This window comes from Magnolia sinica, chromosome 11 (assembly GCF_029962835.1).
Source record: "Magnolia sinica isolate HGM2019 chromosome 11, MsV1, whole genome shotgun sequence".
In the NCBI taxonomy this organism is placed as follows: Eukaryota; Viridiplantae; Streptophyta; class Magnoliopsida; order Magnoliales; family Magnoliaceae; genus Magnolia; species Magnolia sinica.
The window spans coordinates 67,483,457-67,495,983 of NC_080583.1; the positions used below are offsets into that span (position 1 = coordinate 67,483,457).

Here is a 12,527-nt window from a genome sequence, read left to right on the forward strand (position 1 = left end):
AACCGCTCGACAGAGAAGTCCTCATTCCAAGTTATTTACGGTCAAGTGTCTCACACACTTGAGTTGGTCCCTTTGCCCAAGCTCCCAGGCATGAGCGTTGCAGTGAAAAACATGGCAAACAGGATCATGGGCATTCATGCTAAGGTGCAAGCTAAGTTGCATGCCTCGAATAACAAGTACAAGGAGCAAGCCGACAAGCATTGACAATAAAAGGTGTTCGAAGTGGGTAACCAAATTATGGTCCATCTACGTAAGGAGAGACTTCCGACCGGGATGTATAACAAGTTGAAGAACAAGAAAATTGAGCCGGTACTGATCCTCCGAAAGATCAATGACAACACTTACATTGTTAAGCTTCCAGATGACATGGAGATCTCGCGCACTTTCAACATCGTGAACCTAACAGAGTATCATGAACCAAAGCAGGATGGGTTCTTTTAAAATGGAGGGGACTAATGTAGAGCACGCCGCGGACAATTTCATGGCCAAGAAGAGTGGTTGAAGATGTGTTGGTCCAAGTTGACAAGTTCTACTACCGGGTAGACTTTATCGTTTTGGATATGCACCTAGTTATAAATGCGAGCACTCAAATCCCTATTATTCTGGGTCAACCATTCCTAACTACTAATAACGCTATCATCAATTAGCAGAATGGAACTATAAAGACATCCTTTAAGAATATGTCCTTAAAACTGAATGTGTTTAATTTGCATAAGCTGCAAGAGGATGAGGATGAGATCCACGAGGTTAATTTGATTGATACATTTCTGGAAGAGAAGTCTTTCCTTACTGAATTTTCCAAACCTTTAGAAGTACACTTGGCACATTTTGCATATTCAGAAGATTTTATTATTAGAGTCATAGTAAATGCCTTGTGGGGTTATACCCCAATTCCTGACACTAATTGAAAAGAACATTGTTCTGAAGTGCTTCATTCCATCAATTTTGAAGGTTTATCATCAAACGTGGAGGAGTTGAAAGTTGACCCTAAGACTGAAACTTCGGATTTTATTCAGATTACGCTGGTTAAAGTTAATTTTACTGAATTTCAAGTATTTGTAATCTCTTATTCACCATAGTCCACTGACACAATTTTTCTGCCATGGGTGAATTTTTTACTCATTGGAAACCTCACGATAATTTTTTTTAATGAGACTTGTAGATTTCTCAAGATATTTTTGTTCCAAGACATCCAAACTTACTATAAAATAGGTTTGTGGATAATCTTGTTAAAAAGTTTATTCAGAAATTTACCAAGATACTTGTTAGATGAGGAACCCGTACCTTGGGATAATCACGTTTATTCATAATTGATCAATTTAGATTTATGATTTTAATTGCTTTCTTAGTATTATTTTACTTTGTTAGTTTAGTTTAGGGGGTGTTTGATTTTTAATTTCCCACAGTAAATACACGGAAATACGTAATTATTACTTATTCCACCCGTTTGAAATTAGCCAGGAATTACGTACATTTCGAAAATCGGTCCATACAAACCCTTTTATTACTGATATATATTAGTTATCCACACCATCCATCCTTTTAAAAAATACATTTTAAGGCACGAGCCCAAAAATGAGGAAAATAAAAAGCTCAGGTGGACCACACCATAGGAAACAATGATCATTAAGACGTCAATGGTTGAAAGTTGTCTTCTCCATTGGGCCCACATTGATGTTTAATTGTCATTCAACCTGTTCATAAGGTCACACAGTCATGGATAAAGTGGAAACAAAAATATCACTTTGATTTAAAACTTATGGGGTCCTTAAGAATCTTTCAATAGTAGGAGTTCAATTCCAATTGTTTCCTGTGGTGTGGTCCACTTGATCTTTGGATTTGCCTCATTTTTCAGCTCATGCCCTAAAATGAATTGGCTAAAGGGATGAACGGTGTGGATAAGACACAAACATCATGGTGGGCCCCACAATTTAATATTTTTCTCCTCGGGTGACGTGAGGAGTGCTATAAATGAAAGGTGGCAGTCTACATTACCTTGGAAATCCAACTGGAAATACAAGGGTAAATAATTATTACCCATTTACCATGAATTACCTCTGTAATTAGAAAATCAAATAGGCCCTTGGTTGTTGAAGCACCAACTGAGAAAAAGTTGGCACTAGAATTTATATATCCATTGTCTATCTGGTACTTTCTATTCTCTACTTGCTTATAATTTAATTATTCTCGTATTGCTCTTATTACATATATTTATATATGTAACCTTTGGAAAAACATTTCAATTATGCTGAATTGTCGAAATATTTGGTTAAAATTTTTCAGAATTTTTAAACTTTTTCCGTGAATTTAAGTGAATTTGAAAATAATTCAGAGATTTATTTCGAAGCTTGGGTCGAATTCATCGGTTTGGATCAAGCTGATTTATCGATTCTAGCGCGCGCGCGCACATTACACGTAACAGAAACGACTAACGAGTCAATTCACTCTAACCTCATGCCTTTTACATGTTTAGACAGTATCGGCAATGGTTGGTTTAAGAGCTGGTTAAGGTAGGCCCATGAAATTTGACAGGATTAATTTGGTTCCAGACGTCTGATTCGAGCAATCTTCAGACAAAAAACAAAGCATGTGAGGTATAAAGAAGGATGTGGGAAACAACAGTGCAGTAGATTTATTAATGGAGAGTGGAGTAGAGAAGTGAGCGAACAAAAGTGTGTTGACAATGAATTACAATTTATGAGGATCAAAAGTAACATTTTTTTTTTTTTGGAAAGAAAAAACTCTACACAATGCATATGAGTCTATGCCATCATTTAGACCGAAAGTGAAGAGAGAATGACATCCGCGCGCTCCTCTTCGTAGCCTACATATAAAAGTCCCCAAGTTTTCCCTCAAAAAAGAATGGAGATGTAATGAATGCCCCTTGATTGTTTTGTTTTCTTTTTTATTACCTCCCTTGAGATCCTACTACCTGGTCGACGTGGGAGCAGCAGCTGTAGATCCAGATTCTGCCATAACAATAAGCTTGGAGCTGTTAGCTTCAGTTGGATCATCATCATCATCAACCCTCCCCCAAGCCTCTTGGAGTTGCAGAGCATACTCCAAATTCCACAACACATCTCCCATAGAAGGTCTATCAACTCCATAATCTGCCAGACATTTCTCAGCTGCCTCAACAAATTTCTTCAGCGAAGCAGGACATATTGTACCGACGAGATGTGGGTCTATGATCTTCTCCAAGAGTCCTTTCCTATTCCTCTGCATTGCCCATTCAGCTAAGTTCACCTGCTCTCTTGGGAGTGCTGGATTTATGGCAGGCCTACAACACAACACCTCAAAAAGCACGACCCCAAATGAATACACATCCGATTTCTCTGTCAGTTGTTGCATCCTGAAGTATTCTGGATCCAGGTATCCAAAACTCCCTTTCACAGCTGTGCTCACATGAGTCTGTTCCAAGCTGGGACCTGCTTTAGATAGCCCGAAATCCGCAACCTTCGCTACTAGTTTCTCATCGAGTAGGATATTAGTGGTCTTGACATCTCGATGGATTATACCTTGTGCTGCACCTGTGTGGAGATAATGCAATCCACGTGCAGCACCAATGCAAATCTCGAGCCGACGCTTCCATGAGAGAGGAGGAAGGTTGGAATCATAGAGATGGTCGCGAAGTGGGCCATTGGACATGTACTCATATACTAAAATCATCTCCGACTGTTCGTCGCAATATCCAATGAGAGAGACAAGGTGTCTATGTCTGAGCTTTGAAAGCATCTGTATCTCTGTCTGAAACTCATTGATCCCTTGTTCTGATTGAGGATTTCCTCTCTTCACCGCTAGCTGCGTCTTATCTTCGAGCTCGCCAAGGTAGACCTTCCCAAACCCTCCAACTCCAATTACTGCCTTCTCGTCGAAGTTGTGAGTTGCTTCTTGTAATTCTGCGAAGCTGAAGCAGCGGCCAATCCCGAGTGTGGAGGAGAAGAAGCCCGAGTAGCCACTCTTGCTCTTGTGAGAGCCAAAGGGATTGCGGTGCGATCCAGCCTTAGTCATGAAACTGGAGTGGCTAACGTGAAGTGGGAGTAGCCAAGAAGAGAAACTGTTTCTCTTCTCCCAGTCATGAGGCCGCTTCTGCCAACGGCAGAAAACAACAGCTAGCATTATCAACCCACCTACAGACATGATTAGCCCGATAACTGCAATCAATCTCTTCTTACTGCTGATACCAGAGTTGGGATCTCGATATATAATCCTCGACCCCTCCACAGAGAAAAAACCATCCAAACTTCCCACTGAATTACTCATCTTCATCACTTCCAACCCATTGAGGATGGCATTAACCGTGCCCGAATCAACCTCAGAAGCTGGTCCCACCTGCACAAGAACTGTTTGGTTGGAAATAGAAGAAGCATTTACAACAAAATCCTGGTAATAGGGGACTGCCAGCCCGGAAGTGATGGTCGAGAGATCGAATTGAGAAATGCCAATCATCTCGTTGATGTAGACGTTGAAGTAGAGATCATTGAGGTGCTTGCTAACAATGTCGCAGAAATGCATCCGGATGAGGTAAGAGAAGTTGGGATCTACATTAAATTCCCAGGTGATGTTGAAATTGGGGTCGATGACATTTGAATCAGCCGTCTCGACTGCTGATGCATAAACCAAGGTAGGAGCAATTAGTGGGGTGGCGTGGCCTCCTACATTGCTATCATCAGGTAAGTAATTGACTGATTTGGGTGAGATTGAAACGTTCTGTGCCATGGGAGCGAATTTCAGGAAAGAGGAATCGGGCCGCCAGGTTCTTCCCAAGGTGTCATTATCAGTGACGATGAGATCGCCGCCTACATTGAGACGGTATAAGATCTCTAATGCAAATTTAGATACGCCTGTGAATTCAGCGATTTCACCTGTAGGGGAGAATGCAGTGGCTGTATCGGTCATGAGGGTGTCGGGAGCGGAGACGAGTTCGATAGCATTAATGAATGCGAATGAATCCTTGAGGGGTAAGAATCTGAGGGAGAATCTGTTGGAGACGATGTTGAGGAGGTATTCTTTGAAGACGACAGATGAGTCGAGAGGAATGGAGAAGTCATGTAGGAGGACGGTGGTGTCGGTGGCTACGGTGAAGATTGCATTGGTGAGGTTGAATAAGGTGTGGGGGAGAGGATAAAAGTAGAGGCGGAGCCAGTGACGGCCTGGTTGAGAAATGAAAAATGTATAGGTGGATCTTTCGGGGAAGATGCGTGCGGTGAGGTAGAGAGGGGAAGATGATATGTTTGTGGAAATGTTGGAGGTAGCTGCTTGGACATTTTCAGCGGTGGAGAGGAAGGAAGAGGATTGAGGATCAGATCGGAAGGTGCGTCCATCAGGAAGGTCGGTTGTTTTGGGTGCACCGCAGTCGAGGAGGTAGTTGTCTGGTGGTTTGAAAGTTGGAGGAGATGGTGCGGATAGGGATGTTTGGGGTGAAGAGAAGAAGAGAAGGAAGAGGAGAAGGGAGAGAGAAAGCAGTCGTGGGTGACCCATTTCATGTTTTTCGAGTACTGTCATATTAGATAGATGGAGGGGAGAGGGAGATGGAAGGAGGAGGAGGAGGAGGAGGAGGAGGCGGCAGGGGAGCCATGCCAGCCAACCTCCACGGAGAGGAGAAAGGAGAGGGTGTGATTGGGGTGTAATTCGACGTGAGTTTCGGAGGGATTTGTGTGTATCTCCGGAAAAATAGAGAAGGATGGATTAAGGGAGCGGCTGTTGTTGAACTTTTCCCTCTTAAGATGGGGGGAGAGGGAGAATTTGTTTACGTGCAAGCACGATAGAAAAGTGAGGAATTTCATGGATGGGAATGTCTCTCTGTTGGCAGAAATAAAAAATGGCAATTAATGAAGTAAAGAGTGATGAATAAATAAAAACTGAATTAATGGAAGGAAAGAAGAAAGACAAAATAAATAGATAAAATGAAGGGATTTTTACGTATGCACGCCTGACTTTTGGGGTATGGACCTAAAACCATTCTCACCGTTATGTATTGCACCGCTTGCTGTTAGTTACCTGTGAGAATAGATTTTCATATTTTCGTATCAACGAAACTGTCCCGCACTTACAATATCCCATCTTCTATACACGATTACCTGCGAACCTGATATTGGTATTTCCCTCGTTTTTATCCCATAGCATAAAATGAGCTGAGAAAACAGATAGACAAGGTGGATTTGTCGTAAGCATTCCACAAATGTTTGAACGGTGGGCATTCAATCCCCATTATTTCATGTTGGTTGTCCCACTTGAGCTTTATTAGGCCATGCCCTAAAATGAGATGAAAAATCCGGTGGATAAAATGGATTTATGATCACAAACATAATGGTGGGCCTCACTTACGGCCAACCAACTCTCACCCTTACTAGAATTTCCTCCGAACCTCCGAATGGCCCATTGATTGACATGGATGGTCATGCTAACCTAATCTCGACCATACCTGGAGCCACCTTGATGTTTTTTAGAAATCCACCCCATCCATCTGTTTTCTAGCTTATTTTAAGCATCAGCAAAGAAATGAGCCACATCCATAGTTTAAAGTGGCCCCTTAATGGCCCCAATATGTTTCAACTGTCAGTGTTCAATCCCATTGTTTCTTATCGTGTGGCCACTTAAGCTTTGGATTTACGTCATTTTTGGCCCATGCGGTAAAATGATTTGGAAACACAAATGGACAAGGTAGATTTGTCACAAACAATCTATTAGCCCGAGAATGTTTTAGCGATAGGCGTTCAATCCTCACTTTTTCTAATCATTTGGCCCACCTAAGTTTTGAATCAGCCTCATTTTTGGGTGCATGTCCTAAAATGATATGGAAAATCCAATGGACGGAGTGGATTTGTCACAAACATCATGGTGGGCCCCACCTAATGGGGGAAAACCGTGTGGGCCGTTGTGAGAAATCCACACCACCCATTTGTTTTGCTAGCTCACTTTAGGACATGGGCCGAAAAAATGAGAGAGATCCAATGCTCAAAGTGAGCCCCATGGTCGCCCCAAAAGGTTTTAACCGTGAGTATTCAATCCCACTATTCCCTTACGTGTTGCCCTTGATGTTAGCCTCATTTTTGGGTCCATGCCATAAAATGAGCTGTCAAAACTGATGGACCAGGTGAATTTCTCACAAACATCCCATGCCCTATAAATTTTTCAACGGTGGACATTCAATCCCCACTATTTCTTGTCATGTAACTCAGTTGAACTCTGGATCTACTTCATTTGTAGCCATCAATAGTGAATGGCAGCAACCATGAGATCATTGGTATAGAGAATTGTACAAAATGGGTATAAAGATGGCATGCATGGTGCCTTTGGCTCCCACTAGTGAATATGTAGAAACAACACACACAAGTCCTAGTGAGTGAAATTTTCTATTATTATCCATACATGATTAAATCATAAATTTGTACAGATTGGATCAATTATCCAAGAAACATGATATGTAAATAGTTTGATAGGTGTACATGTGTAGACCAATACACTCCACCAAGCACCTAAATCCACTTCCCTCCTCCTTTATTTTGCCTATAGCTAGGCATTGGCGAACAATGGAAGCTGATTGCGTTCAACCGAGAAGATACGCGGCCGGAAGATATGCGGGGGGCCACCGAGAAGGTTTCAATGTTGGGTGTCATTATCCCATTGTTTCCTTTAGTGTGACTGAGATACGCTTCAATTTTAGGCTGTGACCGCCACCCATTAAGAATCTGTTAGTGGAGGTGGCAGTAGGACCTATTTGAAATAGGTAAGTGGGTTGTGGAAAATACTTTAAAAGGAGGAGGTTTTCGGTCCATAGCTAAAAAGCTAACAAATAATACCATTAGTGCGTCAATTTTCTCCAACATCTCATCACTTGAGAGAATTTTTCTATATGCAAAACCATTTTAAACATAAATGAGTAATTAAATAAATAATTAGATTTTTATTTATAATAATCATATTTGGGAGGATTTATACAAATGAAAATCATACTTGATAAATACAAACCAACATAAACAAAATTTCTTCATACGCTCTGCTTTTGTAAGAAAATACCATGCTAATTGAATGACTTAAAATGTCCTATCAAATACAAACCACCTATTAAATATCAATGGTTTTTTAAAAAATAATAAAAATGAAAATTCAAATTTTTCAAATTTTTAGGATTTTTCCGCCAAAACGCTTTTTGAATTTTTTGAATTAAAAAGTGCGGTGTGTGTGCTTTGTCCCACATCAGAAATGAGAAGAAAACTTTTGTGGTTTATATGTGGACTTGTAAAAAGTATTCTTACTTGGAGTTTTTGGAGGAGATGAAACACGGGTTGTGTGTTCCAGTATTATGCACATGCGAGCGCTCGAGCTCGGGCACGAGCGTGAGCAGTGAGGTAGTGTGGCTGTAGTGACGCTAGATGGCGCACTTCGCACGTGCATCGTGTCGCAGAGTGGTCGCTCCCTCATGACCTTACGCGAACCGGCACGAGACGGTGTGACCTCGATGCGATCGCGGTGAGATGGGTCTGGTCAGAGCCTTAGGGCGGTATGGATCTGAAAATCTGAAATGAGCCTGAGTTTTATAGGTAACTGAGAACGGTCGGATCTTAAATCCAAAACGTGCAGCTCAAAAACAGACAGGTTAGAATGATCCAACGGTCAGATCTTCTGATCTGACAACTGGAAACGTTTAGAATTAATGGACAACGGCCAGAAATATTTTTCAAACGTTCTGAACCATTGAATACCACACAGCAATGGTGTTATACCTGATGCCTATATAAACTGGACCATTCCAATCCAATTTTATCATCTCAACACACCATCTCTCCCATCAAATCAGATATGATTCATAGCTCCATTCTAAAATACTTAGAACATCTCCACTGTCTGAGTCTGCCAGAAGGAATCTGCTGTGTTAAAATTGTTCCACACTGGACCTATCGTAATTGTTGCACACTGGATCCAGATAAGGCTTGTCTTATCCTGGAAGCAATTCGCCTGTAACCCATCAGTAGTTGATAAGGGGGCGAATCACGCTTTAAGGACAGCATATTTTATACATGATTCAGCCTAGTGAAGTATTTTATTTCTATTTATTTTTTATATTTTCAGTGTATCCAAACGTAAATAAACAATACCACCATATAAAAAAAAATGATTCATATGCTTGCTTTTTGTAAGAAACTACCATGTTAAATGAAAGACTTAAAATGTCCTATCACACATAAGGACATTATGTACACACTCATTTTGTTTTTTGTTTTTTGATTTTTAAATTTCTTGAAACCTTACCCTGCATGTAAAATCATTAAACCAAAGGAAAAGGCTAAGATAAAATGAGGTGTGCCATAGTAACCTGTGGAGATGAGCACCTAATCCACTCTAATCTTCTAATGTATCATTGAATGGAAGCATGGACGATTGAGCTGTTTTAGTACGTTCAAGAGTGGCAATATTTTTCATTTTTTTATTTATAATTGGTTGTCAACGGGCTGCGCTTGGGCTGGTTTCAGTATGGATTTTGAATTGTTTGGGTTGGGTGTAACGAGCCAGGTCTATTTTAAATTTGATTTTGCCTACTTTGAGCCCAGCCCAATGACAGCCCTATTTATAGTTCGATGAATAACATTCTAATTTCTACATGGCCAAAATTTTCTTATTAATCTAAGAGGGCGTTTGGATTGTAAGTTACATTCTAATTTCTACATGGCCAAAATTTTCTTATTAATCTAAGAGGGCATTTGGATTGTAAGTTACGATAAGTTACTTGTGCCTTAAGTATCTTATTTTAATTTCTACTTAGTAAACTAAAGTAATTAAGTAACTTTAAATAAAAAATCTACTTATAATTCATTATAAACTAAACTTATGTGTCTCAAACAAGTTATTTATAGCTGTAAGTATAGAAAAGTAACTTATTTGCTGGTATCCAAACGGGCCCTACATGACAAAACTCTACCCTTAACTCGGTAAGGGCTAAACATGCACCCATACCTCCCAAATCACATGTGCATGTCTCTACCCATGAGCCAACCCGGCAAATGCATGCAAGATCCAAACCATCCACAAACTCTTCAACCGTACACATGGCATAGTTCCACAGCAATCAAGACAATCATAACCCAATTTTGAATGGCCTAAAATGAAAAATCGTACTAATGGGATCTTCTCACTTTACGGTCCATCATAATATGTAACGCCTCGTCACTTCGGTGTTCCTGCGAGCACATATATGCAACTTTCTATGTAAAACTTTTCAATACTTCTTTGGGTCATCCAACGTTTCCCACAAGACCTGAATCAAGCACGCACTTAGACACCCAAGTGATCGAAACCTACGTCGTAGTGGCCGCCCTGTCGCCACAAGCATAGAGGTACCTTACATTAGTTGATGCAATAAACCATTAAGGCGGTGCGGCGCAGAAAACTTAGTGTTGTACATGTGCACGATTATCTCACATTTATGTCCCCAAAATAATATGATAATTGATGTTACCTTTTCTAGAAAATATTAGGCTAATTAAACTACTCCAAATAGCCTTAAACCGCATGATTAAACTTCCTAATCAATCAACATTTTAAAAGTCAAAGGAGAATCTCCATTTTCCTTAAATTAATGAGAGATGAGGCACTTCTTTTTATCTAGAAGTAGTTAGGTGCATTATAAGCACCATTATTTCACATAACACACTAATTAATTAATATAAATATTGTTTAAAGTAAGTTAATAAAGTAAAGACATAAAAGTTAAAAACATATTTCTTTAAAATAATAAGGTGCTGGCCATATACCCCTTTGCATTTATATAAAAGTTGCAAAGTATTAATGGCATCATCATTTACCATCTTAATCCCTAATTAAGATAGATAAATATTACTTGAAATAATAAAAGCTCTCCACCTATGCTAAAGGTATTCTTATTGACATTTTCACCTGTAGGAAAGTAAATTTGGACAACTCAGTGCTAAAATTTCAGCCACATTTTTGAACAGAGAAAGAGAGAGAGAGAGAGTTACATGCCACACACACATTAGTGCCAATCCGTTTCCAATCGAACAGGGATTCGGTGGGTCCGAGACAACCGTAACGCGACGGAGATTTTCTGCCAAAGCCTTGAAGTTGCTGTGCTTGGATGCGAGGTGGGTCCCCGATGCTAGGTGGGTCCCACTGAGATGTTCGTGGGAAATCTACATCGTTCATCCGTTTTGGGAGCTCATTTTAGGGCATGCGTGCAAAAATGAAGTGTATACAAAACTCAATTAGGCCATACGAGAAGAAAGAGTATAGATTCAGTGACCACCGTTTGAAACTTTGTATCGCCACAAATTTTCATATCAGGCGAATTATTTTTGGTTTTTTTACTTCATCCGAGTGGAAATGGCCTTATAAACGGTTCGGATGTCATATACATATCAAGGTAGATCCCAGGAAGGTCTCAACGGTAGAAAACTATTTCCCCGGTTTTTACTCTCGTCCAGCCCATTTGAGTTTTCGATACAACTCATTTTTAGTAGCATGTCCTAAAATGAGCTCCCACAACGGATGGACGGTGTCGATTTCTCACAAGCATTAATGTGGGCGCCGCCTAGCATCCCAGCGCAGTAACTTCCGTGTCCTTCGCAACGGAAGAAGAAAGTTGAAGAGGAAGAGACGCTTTTTGACACGGATTGCGTGGTGTGCCACCGTCATGTGTTAACGTGGGAAACTGCTGTGGTCCCCAACATGTTGTATTTGTTATATCCAGACCGTACATCCATTTTATGAGACTTATTTAGGCCTTAAACGCAAATATAAGGAAGATTCAAATCTCAAGTGGACCACACCAAAGAGATTAGTGGAAACAATGAAACCACCGTTGAAACTTTTCTAGGGCCAATCGTGATGCTTTTTTGGCATCCAACCTGTTCACGAGATCTCACAAACAAGGATGAAGGGGAAGTTTTCAACGGTAGGCCTCATTGTCCCAGTGCTTTCTGTGGTGTGGCCCACTTGAATCTGGATCTGCCTCATATTTTCGTTCATATTCTAAAATGATCTAGAAAAATGGATGGACGGTGTGGATATAACACATACATTATTGTGGGCCCACATAAGTTTGCCACGTCAACCCAACACGGAGGTCGGTGTTGTGTCGCACACCACACTACATTGCTATAGTTTCATGTCTTTTTTTTTCTTCCAACTATTTTTTTTTTCTATTGTGGGCCTACTGCTCGAGAGAAATACATCCCAACCAACCGTTTAGCCAAATCATGATAGGCCATGGGCCTTTTATATGAGGCAAATCCAAAACTTAGGTGGGCCACACGACGTTGAGGATGGAGGGGCGTTGAAACCATCCTTTTCATAATGTTGCTGTCATTTTTTTTATATATATACAGTAATATTATTATTATAATCACCGGACGTGTCTCTGTACACAGACGTCACATTCGGTTTCTCATCTCTTTTTTTTTTAATTAAAAAAATTCAAATGCCTATAATATTTATTCCAATTTTTTTTAATTAAAAAAATTCAAATGCCTATAATGTTTATTCCAACTATTGGATCGGGGCGAAACTCAGCA

At 40.3% G+C, this 12,527-nt stretch overlaps 1 protein-coding gene across 1 annotated transcript; it reads right to left on the bottom strand.

The window, feature by feature from the left end:
- Positions 1-2,855: 2,855 nt before the first annotated feature.
- LOC131218416 (probable receptor-like protein kinase At5g61350) lies at positions 2,856-5,514 on the bottom strand. The gene has a single exon (XM_058212995.1). The coding sequence runs from the start codon at positions 5,503-5,505 to the stop codon at positions 2,929-2,931; it is 2,577 nt and encodes an 858-aa protein (XP_058068978.1). The 5' UTR covers positions 5,506-5,514; the 3' UTR covers positions 2,856-2,928.
- Between the last annotated feature and the right edge of the window lie 7,013 nt (positions 5,515-12,527).

Bases quoted from the DNA above. Each gene is read 5' to 3' on its own strand.
- LOC131218416 (XM_058212995.1), bottom strand. From the start codon at position 5,505: ATGACAGTACTCGAAAAACATGAAATGGGTCACCCACGACTGCTTTCT.